Raw genomic sequence first — 19,684 nt, 5'->3', positions numbered from 1 at the left:
TCTTCGGCGACTCATCATACATGCTCCAGGGATTCTCCTTTGAAACCTTGGTTTTCAACTGAGCTCAAAGTCCAGAAGTAACTGTGCAAAACATTTGGAATGATTTGGAGAAGGGAATATTGCCCGTTGGCCTGGATAGCCCTAAGGAAAACTCAAAACGCCTACTCTGCGTCAATTACTCAGGCAAAAAGTTTCTATTACGCTGAACGCATTGCTCTCTCTAGGAACAATACCAAGAAAATCTTTACCATTGTTCAAAGCTTCCTATCCCCTAGAGCAGAGGCTATTTCGCATCCCGCCTCGGCTGCATGGTAGGGGAAATTTCTAGTTTCTTCACTGATAAGATACGAGCTCGCCAGGCTAACTTTAACATCAATGATAGCTGTCTTGTAGGGATCTCGCCACCGAAAGGGTTGACTTCTGCTTCACTACCGTCCCCCCCTCTGGTGGCTTTTACACCTATTGCTCCGCTAGACTCATTGATGGTCCTTAAGTCTCTGAAATTGGGTTTACCAACTGACCCTTGCCCGGACAGATTGTTGTTATCGGTTGCAGAGATGGTCAACCCCGTGGTTAATCGACTAATCAATCTGTCGCTCTTGGAAGCAATGGTGCCTATAGCCTGGAAGCAGGCCAAAATCGTGCCACTATTAAAAAAAACCACTTTGGATCCTTCGATCCTTTTCAGCTATGGCCCTATTTCTCTCCTTCCTGGTGTGGTGAAAGTGTGCAAAAAAGTGGTAAATAAACAACTGTCCAAATATGTTGAACTTCATGACCTGCTCCACCCGACTCAATCGGGCATCAGACCCATGTACATTACTGAGACGGCTCTTGTCAAAGTTACTGAAGCCATTTGGGAAACTCTGGACTTGGGTGGTAGGGCGGCCCTGATTCCGTTGTAACTCTCTGCGGCATTCGACACTGTGCCACACTCCTTCCTTTTGGCCTATCTTTTGGTACATTGGAATCTTGGGGTACGCCTGGAAATGGTTTAAGTCTTTTCTAGGGGGCAGAACGCAAGAAGTTTGGCTCCCCCTTTTTCTTCCTCTCCCCAGACCGTGACTACGGGAGTACCTCAGGGGTCTTGTCAGGGAAGCAATTACCGTCGCTACCCTCAATTTGCATCAGAAAAGATCTCGAGTGACGGTTAAACCCTCCTGCTGTAACGTTTGGACAAATGCCTATTAGAGATTAAGCGCACCATTTCAAGATGGCCGCTTGACTCATCAGAACTATCTAAGTACTGTTTGACGCACGGGATCTCGCGAGATACGAGGTTTCGTGCGTCAGCGAAGAGCGTTCTAATGCGCACTTCAATTTAGTCCTTTGTGAGAGAAGTTGTGTTTTGGGTGCACTCCGTAGAATTTGAGTAAATTCAAGCGTGCGTCACATGTAGGTGGCGAATTCTTCCGTAAGCTGCGGAAGAGGGATAGTGAAGAGAAAAATTCCGAGTTCAAGTATTAAGGGAATATTCCTTCACAGTCCGTCTGAGAGCCTTCAGTGAGTGAAGAGATAAACAATTTCCAGGTGTGAAAGAAGCAGTAATATTCCAAGAAGAACTTAGCAGCCTTCCTGCTCCGATGGGAAATCGTCGAGTTTAGGGAGCTTAAGAATTCGTGTCTGGACTTCAAGAAACAAGTAAGATCAACCGTTAAAGACTAGAAATTCTTGTACTCATTTGCTGAATGTAAAGAGACCACGCTGCCTGGCGTATTCCCCCCCCCTTCGTTATCTCCCCGCTTGCGTTCTTCCCTATACTCTCCTTCCTCACTTTCCTTTTACTTACCTTTTTGCGCGCTTCCCGTTGAAAGCCAAGAATTGCCTGTGGATCATCACATGAATCAGAACTATAGTCCATTAAGACTCTGTGATCAACCCGCCATTCACCAAGAGCAGTGCAGTCCTCGCTAGCAGTAGAACGCCCTTGATAATCATTCAGTCAGACTACACAAGGTAAGAGGATAGAAGGGGAGGCGAAGGAGTAAAGAGACCTGAGGAGAGAATAGGCAATCACCTGACTGAATAATATCTCTTTGTGCATTAGGTTGATAGAAACACATGCCAGAAGTAGTCAGCTGAATCTGAAGAGGAGCTCAAACTCCAGCAAACCTGGGTAGGGAAGGTAACAACAAGAGAGAACCGAAGCAGTCAGGTATTTAGAGTAAATAAGAGTTAAGTGATTTCTCCCTCTGTGCATTAGGTACTCCAGACAACAATATCAAGAATAGAAAAAGGAGTCCAGAAAAGCTCGAGTGTCTCTTCTTGTCCCATTCCCCTTTCCCCCTGCCTGGAGCCATTGTATTCTACGGTGCGTTCCGGGAGGCGGGCATTGGGAGCTAGCAGCGTTCTGCCTCTGTGGGAATTCCGACACAGCTTCTGACAGATTGAAGTGCCGTTAATTTCCCCACTTGGGCAGAATGGCTGAAGGTTTTAGTTTGAAGGCATTAGGGGAAATGTTAGAGGGAATTCAGCGGGAATTAGGAGCCCTAAATGAAGAAAATAAGAATTTAAGACAGGAACTGCTAATTTCCCGACAGGAAACCACACAATTGTCCCAGAGGGTTAGTGAGATCTCCACTGGAACACTTCCAGCCTCGACCTTTTCTGGTAGTGCCCAACCAGCTCAAGACCCACACACCATAGCTCAAGTAATTCATTCAGTTTCCCCCTTGATTCCATTGGCCCCTCCCGAAAGATTTCATGGAGACCCTCAAAAGGCTCAACTCTTTCTAAACCCAATGTTCTTTACACTTCATGTGTCGCTCCACACTTTTCCCTGATGCTCAGTCACGGGTAGCCTTCATTTTATCCTATTTGGGGGGTGATGCAGCGAATTGGGCCATGCCTTTAGTTTCCAGAGATGACCCCTTCCTATATGATTTTGAACGTTTCAAGACAGAATTCCTTAGGATTTTTGATAGGCGTAGAATTTCACAGGCCACTGATAATGAGTTGTTAGAACTGCGTCAAGGGAACAGAGATCTTCTTACTTACCTAACTCAATTTAATAAATTATTGGTGGAAACCAATTGGCCCGAGGAGAAAAGATCAGCCCTATTCTATCGGGGTTTACGAGATGAGATTAAGGATACTCTGGCACAGATTCCTAATAGACCCACAGAATTCTCTGAGTTGGTAGATCTAGTTCTGGAAATTGACTTTCGAAGTTCGGAAAGAAGAGGAGAAAGGAAAACAAGAGAGTTTCACTGGAACCTTCCCCGGTTTGACAGAACAAAGTCGGATACGAGTAAGGGTTCGGGAGGAGCTGCAGAAAGTGAACCCATGCAGATAGGATCTGTTCGCGGGCCTTTAAGCAAGGAAGAAAAGGAACTAAGAAGACAAAAGAAATTATGCATGTATTGCGGGGGTCCTGGACACTTTGTGAAAGAGTGTCCGAAAAGACCGAAGACAGTGAATCAGGGAAACTCTCAAAACCATCTGTAGGCGGAGTCGCTCAGGTGGCGAAAATGGAAGATCAGACTCCAGAAGTTCATCAAGTCATGAATACCCTTCAGACCCTGACGCCACATTTAATTCTGCAAATGACTTTGAAGTTTTGAGATCAAGAATTTGGTGGTGTGGCCATTATGATTGATTCAGGGGTGACCGGCAATTTTTGTGACATCAAATATGCGAAAAGGATGGGAATTTTGGCTGTGCGCAAGGAACAAAAGGAGTCTGTTCGTGCTGTAGATGGGACCGATCTATCTTCAGGCCCAATCACGCATCACACAGAGTTGGTGGAACTGATCCAGGTAAATGGTCATCACGAGATCCTTCAATTTAATTTGATTGACGCCCCTCAGTTCCAGATAATTTTGGGTCTTCCTTGGCTCACATTACATAATCCAACGATAGATTGGGAAAATCGGACAGTCAATATGGATTCGATCTTCTGCTCCGAACATTGTTTCGACTCCCCATCCAAGATTCCAGAACCATCCATGGCCACCTTGTTATCGTTTGGTGGAGAATCAATTGGAGTCATAGACACCTTAGACATTCCATCTGAATATACAGAATTCCAAGAAGTTTTCAGTGAAAAGGAAGCGGAACGACTTCCGCCACATCGTTCTTACGACTGCACCATTGAGTTGGAACCAGGAGCTGCACTGCCCTGCAGTCGAATCTATGCGTTGACAGAAGCAGAGAATGGTTATCTCAAGGAGTAACTAGATCGCTATTTAGCCAACGGATTCATTAGACCGTCACAGTCTCCAGTATCCTCTCCGCTCTTTTTCATTCCAAAGAAGGAAGGCTCCTTGAGGACATGCATCGATTATCGTGCTATCAATCGGGTCACTGTCAAGAACCGTTACCCGCTGCCACTGATTTCCGTTCTCCTCGACCAGATTAAAGATGCTCAAATATTCACTAAGTTGGATCTTCGAGGGGCATACTATTTAATTCGCATGAAGGAAGGGCACGAATGGAAAACCGCTTTTAGGACCAAATACGGGCTATTTGAATATCAGGTAATTCCCTTTGGCCTATGCAATGCCCCGGCAGCTTTTCAGCACTTTATTAATGACATTATGGGAGATCTGGTGGATAAGGTGGCAGTAATATATCTTGATGACATCTTGATATATTCCAAGAATACCGAAGAACATCCTGGGCACGTCAAGGCGGTTCTAGAAAGGCTTCGTCAGCATCAGCTCTATGTCAAACTAGAGAAGTGTGCTTTTAGTGTACAGACGGTGGAGTTCTTGGGATTCGTTTTATCCCCAGGAGGAATCTTGATGGATGCTAAGAAGGTTCAAGCGGTGGTGGACTGGCCATCGCCAAAAGATGTAAAAGAGATTCAGCGATTCTTAGGATTTGCTAACTTCTATCGTCGGTTTATCCAGGGATTCTCGCAAAAGATCATCCCCATCACCAAACTACTCAAGAAAGGAGTGAAGTTCAGTTGGACCACAGAGGCAGAACAAGCCTTTGAATATCTGAAGACCAGCTTTACCTCGGCACCCATCTTGCTGCATGCAGATCCTAGTGAACCCTTTTTTGTGGAAGCAGATGCCTCCGATCAAGCAATTGGTGGAGTCCTGTCTCAGCGGCACAAATCCACTGGACAACTGCACCCCGTGGCGTATCATTCCCGGAAATTAAATCCAGCTGAAATTAATTACACCATCGCAGAAAAAGAGCTGTTGGCGGTAAAGGATGCGTTCACGGAGTGGAGACACCATTTACTCGGGGCTCGACACACTATAACAGTGTTCACGGACCACAAGAACCTTCAATTTCTTAAGTCTGCAAAAACACTAACTCCACGTCAGTTGCGTTGGTCCCTTTATTTCGCAGATTTCGATTTTGTGATCACATACCGCCCAGGGAGTAGGAATGGGAAGGCGGATGCTTTGTCCAGAATCCAGACAGAAGGAACTGAACATGTGGTAACTCCCCAACCCATCATTCCAGACACTAAGATTGTGTGCACACTATCTTTTGCGAACTATAAGGAGGAGATCAGCAGACAGATGTCCGCAGAGGAAATGGCCGAATGGGCAAGTCAAGAGGAAGGAAGAGTCAACAAGGATTCCTTGCCTTATCGTCAGGGAGCTCTGTATTTGCCCACTGAAGAGCTTCAGGAACAAGTTTTAAGAGACTGTCACGATCAACCTTTAGCTGGCCATAAAGGAACCCTAAAGACAATTGATTTAATCCAGCGCTATTTTTGGTGGCCAGACATGAGGTCTCGGATCAGGAGATATGTGGAGTCTTGTGGGCTCTGTGCCAGAGGGAAATCCAGTAGACAGGCTCCTCAGGGGTTCTTGCAACCGTTACCCACAGCAAGACATCCCTGGCATACGGTCACGTTAGACCTGATTGTAGATCTTCCTCAGAGTAAGGGTTATGATACCGTATTAGTAGTGGTAGACACTTTCACCAAGATGAGCCACTTTATCCCAGTAAAAGGAGTTCCGTCGGCCCCTGAGTTGGCTAAGCTTTTCAGGGAAAATGTTGTTAAGATTCATGGGGTTCCAAAGATCCTGATTTCAGACCGTGGCCGTCAATTTGTATCCCACTTTTGGAAGGCGTTTATGCGAGGGTTGGGTGTAGAAGTCCGACATTCTACCAGCTACCACCCAGAGACAGATGGCCAGACTGAAAGAGTGAACCAAGAGCTAGAACAGTATCTGCGTCTGTTTCTTCTGGATCGGGGTGGTGAATGGTCAGATTTTTTGTGGATGGCGGAATTTGCACACAACAATGCCAAGAACGTTTCAACAGGTTACTCACCATTCTTTTTAAATTTTGGGAGACATCCAAACCCCTTTTGTAATCAGGGAGATTTTGAAGTTCCTGCAGTTGGAAACTTGTTAATGGATTTGGCTTCTGCTCGTAAGGCTGCGGAATCTAATCTGTTGAAAGCAAAAGAAGGTTACAAGAAACAAGCCGATCGACATCGAAGAAAAGCCCCACATTATCAGAAGGGAGATTCTGTATGGTTATCTTCCCGACATCTTGGGTTGAAGGGAAATCGAAAATTTCAGCCTCGATTTTTAGGCCCATTTCCTATCGAACAAGATTTGGGTCCAGTTACCTGCAAACTCAAGCTACCCAAGCAGTTGCGGATTCACCCAGTTTTTCATGTGTCCCTCTTAAAAAAGACAGCTCCTAATCTCAGAGTAGACAGACCGCCACCCCCTTTGCAGATCAAAGAACACCTGGAATATGAGGTAAAGGGGGTTTTAGACTCTAAGAGGGTAATAGGCAAGTTAGTCTACTTAATTGACTGGAAGGGTTATGGGCCAGAAGAACGAACCTGGGTACCTGCTGAAGATGTGCATGCCCCAAGACTAATCAAACAATTTCATTTGCGTTACCCATTAAAGCCAGGACCGATAAATCGGTCTTTGAGAGTGGGTACTGTCAGGGAAGCAAATACCGTCGCTACCCACAATTTGCATCAGAAAAGATCTCGAGTGACGGTTAAACCCTCCTGCTGTAACGTTTGGACAAATGCCTATTAGAGATTAAGCGCACCATTTCAAGATGGCCGCTTGACTCATCAGAACTATCTAAGTACTGTTTGACGCACGGGATCTCGCGAGATACGAGGTTTCGTGCATCAGCGAAGAGCGTTTTAATGCGCACTTCAATTTAGTCCTTTGTGAGAGAAGTTGTGTTTTGGGTGCACTCCGTAGAATTTGAGTAAATTCAAGCGTGCGTCACATGTTGGTGGCGAATTCTTCCGTAAGCTGCGGAAGAGGGATAGTGAAGAGAAAAATTCCGAGTTCAAGTATTAAGGGAATATTCCTTCACAGTCCGTCTGAGAGCCTTCAGTGAGTGAAGAGATAAACAATTTCCAGGTGTGAAAGAAGCAGTAATATTCCAAGAAGAACTTAGCAGCCTTCCTGCTCCGATGGGAAATCGTCGAGTTTAGGGAGCTTAAGAATTCGTGTCTGGACTTCAAGAAACAAGTAAGATCAACCGTTAAAGACTAGAAATTCTTGTACTCATTTGCTGAATGTAAAGAGACCACGCTGCCTGGCGTATTCCCCCCCCCCCTTCGTTATCTCCCCGCTTGCGTTCTTCCCTATACTCTCCTTCCTCACTTTCCTTTTACTTACCTTTTTGCGCGCTTCCCGTTGAAAGCCAAGAATTGCCTGTGGATCATCACATGAATCAGAACTATAGTCCATTAAGACTCTGTGATCAACCCGCCATTCACCAAGAGCAGTGCAGTCCTCGCTAGCAGTAGAACCCCCTTGATAATCATTCAGTCAGACTACACAAGGTAAGAGGATAGAAGGGGAGGCGAAGGAGTAAAGAGACCTGAGGAGAGAATAGGCAATCACCTGACTGAATAATATCTCTTTGTGCATTAGGTTGATAGAAACACATGCCAGAAGTAGTCAGCTGAATCTGAAGAGGAGCTCAAACTCCAGCAAACCTGGGTAGGGAAGGTAACAACAAGAGAGAACCGAAGCAGTCAGGTATTTAGAGTAAATAAGAGTTAAGTGATTTCTCCCTCTGTGCATTAGGTACTCCAGACAACAATATCAAGAATAGAAAAAGGAGTCCAGAAACGCTCGAGTGTCTCTTCTTGTCCCATTCCCCTTTCCCCCTGCCTGCATTGGGAGCTAGCAGCGTTCTGCCTCCGTGGGAATTCCGACACAGCTTCCGACAGGTCTACTCTGAGCCCCCGTCTCTTTATTATATATGTCACACCCTTAATACAGATGGCTGAGGAGCTTGGAGCCAAGAACATCGCGTATGCTGATGATACTCGGCTCCTCTTCAAATGGAAGAAAAATAATTCCTCTAACTCTCTAGCCAAAGCCTGCTTGACGGCCGTCTTCCCATGGCTATCCTCGGCACAGTTAAAGTGCAACGAGGAGAAAACAGAGATCCTTCTTTTGGGGAGCTTCCCCCCTCAGTTCCGAGAATCGTTTTGGCCGAGTGAATATCCCATGCCAACCTCTGAGGGCCAAACCACCAAAAATCTAGGGATATGGTTTGACGAGAAGTTGCACCTCTCGCCTCAGATCAAGAAGCTTGCAGGTCAGTGCTCCGGCACATTTAAATCCCTCAGAAAGATTCCTCCTTTGCTCCCTAGGTCAGCAAGGGAAAAGGTTACCCGTATTTTGATATTATCATGCATCGATTATGCTAATGCCCTGTACATAGGCCTGTTGGGCTATCTCTTGAACAGATTCAGGTAGTCCAGAATGCTGCGGCCAGGATTTTTCTTAGCATCCCTATAAGAACCAGCGTGAGGCAACACTTGCGAGATCTCCATTGGCTACCTGTGACAGAAGGAGTTAAGTTTAAATCCCTTGTCCTGGCTCACTCAGCTTTGTATGGACACGGTCCTGTCTATCTGAGTGCTTCAGGTTCTATGGGCCATATCAGCAAGGCGAGGCGATAGCATTATCGCCGCTTTTGCGGCCGTTTTCGGACAAAAAGCGGCGATAATTTTATCGCCTAATTAGCAAGCTCACGCTAACGCATGAAAACTTGCGTTAGCGTGGGGATTCCTAACGCCCAGCTTTGCATCTCTAATGAGATGCAAAGTGGGCGTTCCTGACCTGACATGACAGGAGAAATGTCGCTAAGCGACATTTCTCCTATCATCAAGCACCACGCTATGAAGCATAGCGGCAAGAAAAGTAGCGATAACCCCTGTAATCACTACTTTCCTTACGCCTGCTTCAGCACTGACTTAGCCATGATATCCTATGGAAGGTGGATATCATGGCTAAGTTTGTGAGTCCCTATCAGCAAGCTAACGCCACATTGCGTGAGATTATCGCTGGGTTTCCAGCAATAATCTCACGTTAGGCAGTTAGCGTGAGGATTTTTATCACTTTTGAGATAAGCGTTGCTAATAGCACGCTATCTCAGCGATAAAAATCCATGCTAGCCGGCGATAATTATCCTAGTGCTAAGTGCACTTAGCGGTAATTATCGCCGGTTGTTGCTGATATGCCCCCAGGTTCCTTCCAGACAGCAGCTTCTTGCTCACGTCCCGTGATTACGCCTTAAGAGAGTTGGAGGGAGTTCTCTTGCTTTTAAGGTGGCCTCAGCCTGGGATCTGTTTCCTCTGGACCTCCCCAGTACTCAGGACCCTAAGCTCTTCAGGAAGAGATTGAAGACGTTTCTCTATTTCTAGTGGTCCTTTCTATCTTTCCCCACTTGGTTCGCGCCGGGACACTATTGGAGTAGCTGTGCGCGCTATAAATTGCTTACACATAAACATAAACACATAAACATATTTTGACAATCATAGTGAAATGGTGTAATGGAGTGTGATGCTTCAGAATAGCAGGTGGGGACTTGTCCATACATAATCCAACTACTGAGGTAAACTGCTGGGATAGAGAGAGAGGCTAATGAGTGCAGTGAGATAGAACAAGGGAGAGTTATGATAATCAGCATGAGATAGTCTTGGTGACGGTGATGTTACAGTGCATCAGTCAGAGAGGTCCCCACAGGTGATGTACACTCTTCAAAGTGAAATAATGAAGGGAAGATGATAACACAGGGCATCTATCGGAGATATCCCCGTACATGATACCAGTGCTTGGGTAAAGTCTTCAGAGTGAAATAGTAAACAGGAGAATGATACTACAGGGTATCTATCAGAGATGTCCTCATACATGATACAAGTACTTGTGTAAAACCTTCATAGTGAAATAGTGAATGGAAGGATGATGCTACAGGGTATATATAGGAGAGGCCCCATAGTCAATACAGGTACTGATGTACACACTTCCGAGTGAAATAATGAAGAGAGGATGATACTACAGGGTATCTGTCAGGGATGCCCATAGGTAATACTAGTGCTTGTGTAAACTCTTCAGAGTGAAATAGTGAACAGGAGGATGATGCTACAGGGTACCTATCAGAGAAGTCCTCGTACATAATACAAGTACCTGTACAAACGTTTCCGAGTGAAATAGTGAACAGGAGGATGATGCTACAGGGTATCTATCAGAGACGTCCTCGTTCATAATACAAGTACCTGTACAAACGTTTCCGAGTGAAATAGTGAACAGGAGGATGATGCTACAGGGTATCTATCAGAGACGTCCTCGTTCATAATACAAGTACCTGTACAAACGTTTCCGAGTGAAATAGTGAACAGGAGGATGATGCTACAGGGTATCTATCAGAGACGTCCTCGTTCATAATACAAGTACCTGTACAAACGTTTCCGAGTGAAATAGTGAACGGGAGGATGATGCTACAGAGTATCTTTTGGAGATACCCATAGGAAATACAAGTACTTTTGTAAACTCTACCGAGTGAAATAGTGAATGGGAGCATGATGCTACAGGTTATCTATAGGAGATGCCCTCATAGTCAATACAGGTGCTGATGTACACCCTTCAGAGTGAAATAGTGAACAGGAGGACGACGCTACAGGTTATCTATTTGGATGTCCTCGTGCGTGATAAAAGTACTGGGGTGTGAGGTTACAGTGTAAAAGTTCGAGATACCTCCATGTAATACAAGTAGTGGTGTAAGCTCTTCGGAGTGAGTTAGTACAGGGGAGTGCGATGTTACAGGGGATCGGCTAGAGTTGCCTCCACAGATGAAACAATTGCTTATGCAAATTATTTTGAATGAGATGGTTTAGTTAAGTTTTATGATAATCAGAGTGAGACAGTCCTGGGGAGTGTGATGTCATGAGCTATTAGTCGTAGACATCTCCAGAGTAGATACAATCCTGATGTAAACTTTAAAGAGTGAGATAGTGCGGAGGAATGTGATGTCACAAGGAATCAATTAGTCTTTAGTTAGCAGCCGAATTTTACATGAGGGGTGACTAAACCACACTCCCATTGACATAGAGAAAGAGGCCTGGTCACACTATAATCATAAAACACGGTAAGCTGCCACCACCGCTTCACATGATGCACCCATGACAAAGAGAGTAGTGTGTTGTCTACTATGAAACCATGCTTGATGTGCCTCTCCAGCTCACAACACAGGCCCTGGACCTCACAAGGTCAGGGACATGCCTAGAACTCTGCTCCTACACTAGGTTAGTGTGATGCTGGGGCCAGTTGGAAAGTCAAAATGTAGGTTTCACTTTCAGTTCGGCACTGAGGGAAGGTGTAAACGTTGGTTCACCAGGTAGGGGCTAGCTCTGTCCCAACAGCCGTAGCAACGAGCACTGGTAATGGGCACTGGAAGCGGGCACTGGCAATGGGCGCTGGCAACGGACAAGGGCAATGGGCCCTGGCAACGGGCACTGGAGACGCATTGGCAAAGGGCACTGGCAGCAGCCAGTGGAAACTGGCACTGGCAATGGGCACGGGCAAAGGGTACTGGAAACAGGCACTGGAAATGGGCACTGGCAACAAGCATGGTAAACTGCCACTGGCGATGGGTACAGGCAATGGACACTGGCAACGGGCACTGAAAATTGGCACTAGCAATGGGCACTGGCAACGGAAACGGCCCCGGACAATGGACACTGCCCCAGGCTCTGGCAAATGACCCCCCTGGCAATGGGCAGTGGCAACAGGCACTGGCAATGGGCACTGGCAATGTGCACTGGCAACGGGCACTGGAAACGGGAACTGGCAATTGGCACTGGCAACAAACCCTGGCAATGGGCACTGGCACGGGCCCTGGCAATGGGCCCTGGCAACAGGCACTGGCAGCGGCCCTGGGAAAGGGCCCTGGTAACGGGCACGGGCTGTTATCACTGGAGAGCATTCTACAAATCTTATTTGGGTGGATTCAGTTAGATTCACAAGCAGCAGAGATCCAAACACTGAGGATCAAAATCAAACACATCTATGGGGGATTGAGCTGGTCAAACCCACTAACTCCCACCGCCTCACAGTGACCACGTCCCCAGCACATTTAACACTTTGTGACTCTGGAATGGGTCACTTTGTTTCAGTGTCTCAATGAAAGGTTCCCCTATGGTAATAGAGCGTCAGACAAACAGCACAAGCCCAGCCTTCCTCTTAGCTCATGTTTTTGATGAAGAAATGTAAAATGTAAAATGTCTCCAATGCTATCCCATCAAGTGTGCCACTCTTTTTCAAGGTGACGGCCTTGCAACATTAACCCAGTGTCAGGCGAAAGGAAGGGCAACTCTGCTCTTACTTAGACAGTCATGTGATATGTGTGTGTGCAAGATGGGGCAGGGGTCATGTGGGGAGAGCTGGCAGCTGCCCAGGGCAGAGGCAGTTCAAATCTGGAAGACCAGCCTCTCTCTGCCATCTCACCTGGCTCACAACCGTACTGGACAATGAAAGGTGTGCATTGGTGAAATGCGATATGGCATATCAATGTTTATTACAGAGGAGGTAAGCATGGTATGAATGAATGAATGAAATAAAATTTATATTGCGCAACTAAAACCCGAAGGCATTAAGGCGCCTACAAAACAAATCAAAATCAGAAGGCAGAACACAACTACAAGTATGACCTCGCAAAAAGACGGGTTTTCAAAGCATTTCTAAATAGCTGTAGAGTGGGAAGGGACCTAAGTTCCAGTGGGAGATCATTCCACCACTTAGGTGCCAGAATGGGTAAGGATATTAATGACTCAATAAATGCATTGACACATGTAATCAAGGTCAAATCCGAAATCTCAACATACCTACTTACTCAAAGTAATTGGGAGGAGCGCCCAGGAGTAGAAGAGAAATGAACAGAAAATTACAGAATGCAGCATGTTGTTATGTGAGTGAGCGCCCAGAAGGAAGAAAGGCGCTATGACACTCACCTGTCCTGAGCACCACGGCTTTCACAGGAGCCTGCCCCTCTGGCTTGGTCTGGATGACTTCAGTGCCGCAAAACAAGACGTGCCTCTTGTGGTCTTCGCCGCTGGGGTCTTTCCATGGCAAGCCGCTGTCCTCAGGTGGCAGGGGGGTCTTTGTGACAGGGACGCTTTCACCTGAAAAAGGATGAAAGTAGCAGATGCAGCAGAAAGTGAGTGCACCTACCTCACCCTTAGAGGAGACATGGGCTACAGGTGGGCCAGTGCTTGCTGTAGAGCTGGAGTAAAGTTTACCCCTCACCATGGACAGTGCCTGGTCCCTCAGCCAACCGCAGTCCCACAGTCAGAGGGGGTGAGGAGTACGCAAAGCGCATGCGTAACCAATGTTTTTAATACTCAGCATGTGAGTCAGAAAGTGTGCAAGTATAGCTAAGGACTGGTACTGTGCCTTTCAGTGAGAAAGAGTGCGAGCATTTGAGTGAAAGTGTGTAAGTGAGTAAGTGATGCAATGTGCAAGCACGAATGAGGCAGTGAATGAGCAGGTGTAGGACAGTCTGTAAGACAATGTGTGAGCATATTAGCAAGACATCAATTGAAACACTGAATGAGCATGGAAGTGAGACTGCTTGAAGAACATGTGAGGAAGTCAGTGTGTGAAGATGTAGTGTGACAGTGAGTGAGCATGTGAGCAAGACAGTGTGTGAAACTTTGTGTGAGCATGTGAGTGAGTGACCCTGTGAGAGTGGGTCTATGCTCTGCATGCAAACCAGCTGCTGGCATGGTGAAGGTATTTCCTAGCTAACGGAGGTGCCCCTTGAAACATGCTGCAGCTGGTATTGGAGGTTATTCTGTTTCTAAAGGGATCTATCCATGGCAAATGCAGGTGCTGGTCTAAAGATATCAAATGGGGGGGGACGACACTGATGTACTAGAGGCAATTTTTGAGATATAGGACCAGATGTACGTTGGTAATCGTTTGTGATTACCAAAACTGCACATTTTTGCCATTCGCAATTTGGTATTCAGAAACACCAATGTACAAATGTGCCTTTGACACATTTTGCGATTCCCAGTGGGTTGAATACAGCCCTACCCGCATTAATATTCATGAGGTAGGTCTCGGTTTGCAAACCATTGGGAATCCCAAAAATCACAGGGATGGCGGCCTGCTGGGGTCAGCAAACCACCTTGTCTGTGATTCCTTTTCAACAATGCATTGTTTTTTTGGGTGTTTTTTTAAAATGCAGCCCGGTTCCTTAAAGGAAAATTTCAAAAAGAAAACGTTTTCTTTTCACTTTTTAAGATTAGACAGTGATCCGTGGAACCACAGCCTGCTCTGTATTTTTTTTATTATAAACATTCACAAAGTGGTAAGTAGTCCCTTGGGGACCCCTTCCCATTTGAGAATGATTTGCCGCCTACTCGAAGTAAGTGGTAAAATGCAAATGTTTTGCAACCGCGTTTCGGTCACAAAACATTCACACATACCACTGCAATTTGGTATTAGGAAGCGACACACTAAACACGCCCCTTTCTAATACTGAATCGCAAACCCAAATTGCGATTGGCTAATAGGTTAAACAATCGCAAATTGGGCCTATTTGTACATTGAAAAATGTGTTTTTTCATTCGCAAACGGCCTGAATCTGTGAATCGGGCCATTTGCGAATGAACAAATCTTTGTACATCTGGCCCATAGGTCGCCAGAGGTATATGTCCAGCATCAACTGCAAGATTTTGGAACTGGAATATTGTTGATAGTTCTTGGCATAACCAGGGGCACCCATGCCAAAACAGAGGCCGTAGACACAGGAGATAATTATTTACTTACGGGGGGCTTCCGTACCACATCTTGTAAAAGTGGGGCTAGCTCCTCAGAAGCATCAAGCTTCATTGACACACTTTCAAAATACTTGAATATTGAATGATTAGCTTTGGCAAATTTATGCAAAAATGGTGCTTTAAAATGCACCATTTGACCATTTTTATTTTCCTGAAGAGGAAACCCTCCCAAATCCGCCTTGAAGAATCTGACTTGCGTATTACGCCTCACCACTTCCGAAGGTCACTAGCAAGGACTTCTTACAGCCCCGCCCACTCGCTGGCCACGTGTCGTCCATACCTGTCAGCATGCCCTCGTTGATGACGCAGCTTCCACTGATCAGCACTGCGTCACAGGGTAACGAGAACTTCTTCCCTGTTATAGCAATGACATCACCTGGGACCAGGAAACGCGACTCCATTTCTTTAAACTCTGGAGTAAAATGACAAGTTGTAAACACAACACGCGTAAAAACAGTGAATTAGATCTTGGTAGTCTCAGATTACAACATTTTGTAATATGAACGGAATTTATTTACAAAAATGGTAAACAGCATTACTACGCAAGCTGATCAGAAGTTTATTCCACAAGCTTGGACACAAAACGCTTGAAAGAGCTCCCAACCTGCGCCACAAACCTAAACAGCGGCACCACGGCCAAGCTGAGCTCAGACGATCTTAGATACCTTGTGGGGTGATACGCATGAATAAAAGAGTTGAGGGTAGACGTTGCAGAGTTATAAAGAGTGCGATGAGTAACACACAAGGGTTTAAATTGAATATGCGTCTCCACAGGGAGCCAATGTATATTTCGAAGCTGATTGGAAGCCGAATGGGCTCTCGGCAGATGGCATAGCTGCCGAGCAGCAGCATTTTGAATAATTTGTGACCTATTCCTGACATACTTCGGGGATACCCAGATACAAGGTGTTGTAATCATTCAGTGTCCACACAGGAAGCTGCCGGGCAGGACCGATCTTTTTCAGAAGTATAGAGGCCAGACTCAACATCCTGGCCTTCACTCGTTGGCCTTGGCTGCATGGCTCCTGAACTCATAAAATATGGCACCTGAACCTCCCTCAGGTAAGCACGGATGTTCAGCGAGGAGCCAAACGTCCACGCACTAAAACCTTCTACTCGTTCAAGTGGAAGAGATTCTGCATTCGGTGTTTTCAGAACAATTTCAATACTATTTGTCAAGAAGGGGTTGTACTTCCAAAGCTCCTCCATCTGCCTAAAGTCAAGTTGCAATTCTCCTCTATTTGAGTTCATCTCACAACAATCACAGCCTATCGAAAAAGTCCTTCACATTGTACTTTTTCAGAATAACTGTGGTTAGGATTTTCTGGAAGGCATTAAAAAGATATATCGTTCTCTCGGGGTATGGTCTCCTCCACGTGAGTTCAATGTTGTTCTTTCTCGCCACATGGGTCGTCTCTTTGAACCCATTCATAAGGCTCTGTCCAGCATCTATCATGGACAGCTTCCATCTTGTTGGTGATCACAACTTGTCGTAGAGTTTGCAACATACTTACATGAACCTTACACAGCATTCAATAGAAACAGAGTAATGATGAGGGCCCATCCTAGATTCCTCCCAAAATAGTCTACGATTTCCAAATCAATCTTACTATTACATTTACTACATTTTTTCAAAATCCTTCTCCTGCTGCAGAGAGGTCTCTCCATACTCCTGATGTTAGGAGAGTGTTAAAGCTTTATCCAGATAAGATAAAATCTTCAAGAAAGTTGAAAGAAAGTTTTTGTCAATTATGGTCCTTTGTGTAAGGATTTGCCGCTTTGAAATAACCCTTGTCTAGGTGGATTGTCTCCTGCACAATCCTTTGTTATCAGAACGTCAACAAAACTCTGCCTGTGAGTCCTAGAGTCCACTCGACCAGAGGTCAAACAGCTGCTGCAGCACTAATGAAACATTCATGTGACTGAGTTTGCAAAGTGCATCTTGAAGACCTTTGCAAGACAGTATCGTCTGGATTTGGGGCCGGATGTACAATCGTTTTCGCATGCGCAAACGGGTTTGCGAACTCGTTTGCACATGCAAAAACAGCATGCACCATGTACAAAGCATATTTAGCGACTCGCAATTTATTTGCGACTCGCTAAATAGGTTTTGCGACTCGCGATAAGGAAGCGGAGTTCCCTTCCAAATAGCGAGCGCAAGCCCATGTATGAATGTTTTACAACTACAATTACGGTCGCAAAACACTCCCAAATTACCACCCTCTCGCAAAAGGAAAGGGGTCCCCAGGGGACCCCATCCCCTTTGAAAATGCAGGGGAAAATATTTTTTTAAGGGCAGGCAGGGGTCCCAGGGACCACTACCTGCCTTAAAAAATGAAACGAAAACGTTACATTTTTTTCTTTTTTAAATGCATCCCGTTTTCCTTTATGGAAAACGGGATGCATTAAAAAGAAAACCTGCTTTATTTAACAGCAGTCCCAGACAATTGTGGTCTGCTGAGCCCAGCAGGCCACTATCCCTGGGAGGGCCAGCCATTCCCAATAGGGCCGCAAATTGCGAGAGGCTCATTAATATTCATGAGCCTCTCAATTTGCGACCCCATTGGGAATCGCAAACAGTGTGATACACACTGTTGTACATCCAAAATAGTGCCTCGCAAATTGCGAGTTGCAAAAAACTCGCAATTTGTGAGGTGCTATTTTGCGCATCGTACATCTGGCGCATGAAATCTTAGGCTGATGCTCAAGTCGGTCAAGGATGCCTGATTATCCTATTCCCTTTTTTATCTCCTCCCTCCCACAGAAATATCGGGATAAGCTCGCCACTCTATTCTGTGCTTATGATTAGCAATGTAAATCCCCTGAGAGGGAATAAATGCTTCTTACCTGCAATCCTAGTTCTGTCTCAGGGGAATCTCCATTGAAATCATAAGCAACCCGCCCTCCTCCCCGACGGAAGAGATAAAATAATTATATCTCATACTTCTAATTCACTCGTCAAAAAGAACTGAGCAAACTACTACCTGCAGGGCATGATGGGACACTGGAGGTCAGGGTGCCCTTTAGGGCGCAGTGTCCTATTCTGATTGTTTTCAAAGCGGCAGCCTGTACAGCTACATTGCCATATATTTACCCTTCTCTCACTTTAAAAAAATACAAACATTCCATGCCATGCAGCTCTAAACAGCTTACCATACCATGCCCATGTGTGTGAAAACACTAGTCCAAAGGAGGAAAAGGACATAACTCACCTCCATTTTTTCTGCACACGGTGACACAAACTTTGTTATGTGCTTCGACCAGGTTGTGGAGTCGTAAGGATTGCTATTCAATGAGAGAGGGAAAAAGAACACATTACACATCACAGGAGATACGCCTTGGTTAGTTTCTTCCTCACACTCCTTAAAAATTCCTACACTCATTTTACATGCAAAGTTTAGAGGCCACCTCACAAACATTTTTAAAACTGTTGATTAATTGCCTATAGTTTATTTTTGTCTGAGTTTTTCGTACATTTCCTACTTTTTATAGAATCACAACCATGGTCGGACACGAACAGAAAATAGACTCGGGCATCAAACGAAATGGGCCCTGTTAGTGAAATAGAGAGATAAAATGTGGCCCCTGTTTTCTAAATGGGCAGTTTTGAACTTATAAACTTACCGTCTAGAGGTGCTTTGCAAGGTATGGAACTCTGCATGGTTTTGAGCTTGCTGCAGGTAATGTTTGTGGTAATATCAGGTAAATCAACAGTAAAACACTAACAAAATGACCCACCACGCCATAAAATAGGCCCACAAACACCCAAAAAATGGCTCACACACTGACTTGTGAGACCAGCCCCTCGGGCACCCATCGACTGCCCTATGGGCCACTCCGACCCTGTTCACAGCAATCTCCTGGACCAGTAATCTCCTGTGTATGTCAGAGGCCTCCATGGATACTCAGGTCCCTCCATGGGTCCTCCTTCCATGTATGCTTCTGATCTACTAAGATTACTCTTTGCTTCTATCCTCCTGTTCCTCCAAGAATACTCCTTCCATGCATACTCCTGTTCAAGGTTACTCCTTCCATGCATACTCCTGTTCAAGGTTACTCCTTCCATTGATACTCCTGTTCCTCTATGGGTCCTCCTTCCATGGATCCTTCTGATCCACCAGGGTTACTCTTTCCTTCTATGCTCCTGTTCCTCCAAGAATACTCCTTCCATGAATACTCCTGTTCAAGGTTACTCCTTCCTTTGATGCTCCCGTTCCTCCAAGGATACTCCTTCCATGGATACTCGTGATCCCCCAAAGGCACTCTTTTCATGAATACTCCTATTCCTGCAGAGGTTCTCCTTCCATGGATACTTTTGATCTTCCAAGTGTACACCTTCTATGGATACTCCTGTTCCTCCACCTGTACTCCTTCCATGAATACACCTTTTCATACAAGGGTTTCCTCCAAGAGTACTCCTTCCATGAATGCTCCTGTTCCTCCAAGGGTAATCCCTCCATTGATACTCCAGTTCCCCCAAGGTTAATCCTTCCATGGATACTACAGCTCCCCCAATGTTACTCCTCCCATAGATACTCAAGATCGTCCAAGGTTTCTCCTTCAATGAATACTCCTGTTCCTCCAAGGTTACACCTTAAATGGATAGTCCTGATCTTCCATGGGTACTTCTTCCATGAATAC

At 45.6% G+C, this 19,684-nt stretch overlaps 1 protein-coding gene across 2 annotated transcripts in view; it reads right to left on the bottom strand.

Annotated features, from left to right (window-relative positions):
* Positions 1-19,684, bottom strand: part of LOC146788634 (putative cation-transporting ATPase 13A4) — a 330,096-nt gene that overhangs the window by 196,169 nt on the left and 114,243 nt on the right. For both annotated transcript variants that reach the window (XM_085635820.1, XM_085635821.1), the window contains exons 8-10: positions 18,256-18,328; positions 15,324-15,455; positions 13,208-13,378 (exon numbers count right to left, since the gene is read on the bottom strand). In XM_085635820.1, coding sequence (XP_085491946.1) covers positions 13,208-13,378; positions 15,324-15,455; positions 18,256-18,328 — 376 coding nt within the window. The remainder of the gene's footprint in view (positions 1-13,207; positions 13,379-15,323; positions 15,456-18,255; positions 18,329-19,684) is intronic.

The sequence above is a fragment of the Triturus cristatus genome, chromosome 11 (genome assembly GCF_964204655.1).
Source record: "Triturus cristatus chromosome 11, aTriCri1.1, whole genome shotgun sequence".
Classification (NCBI taxonomy): Eukaryota; Metazoa; Chordata; class Amphibia; order Caudata; family Salamandridae; genus Triturus; species Triturus cristatus.
The sequence above is the reverse complement of the archived record's forward strand: the minus strand, read 5'-3'. Positions and strand labels throughout refer to the sequence as shown.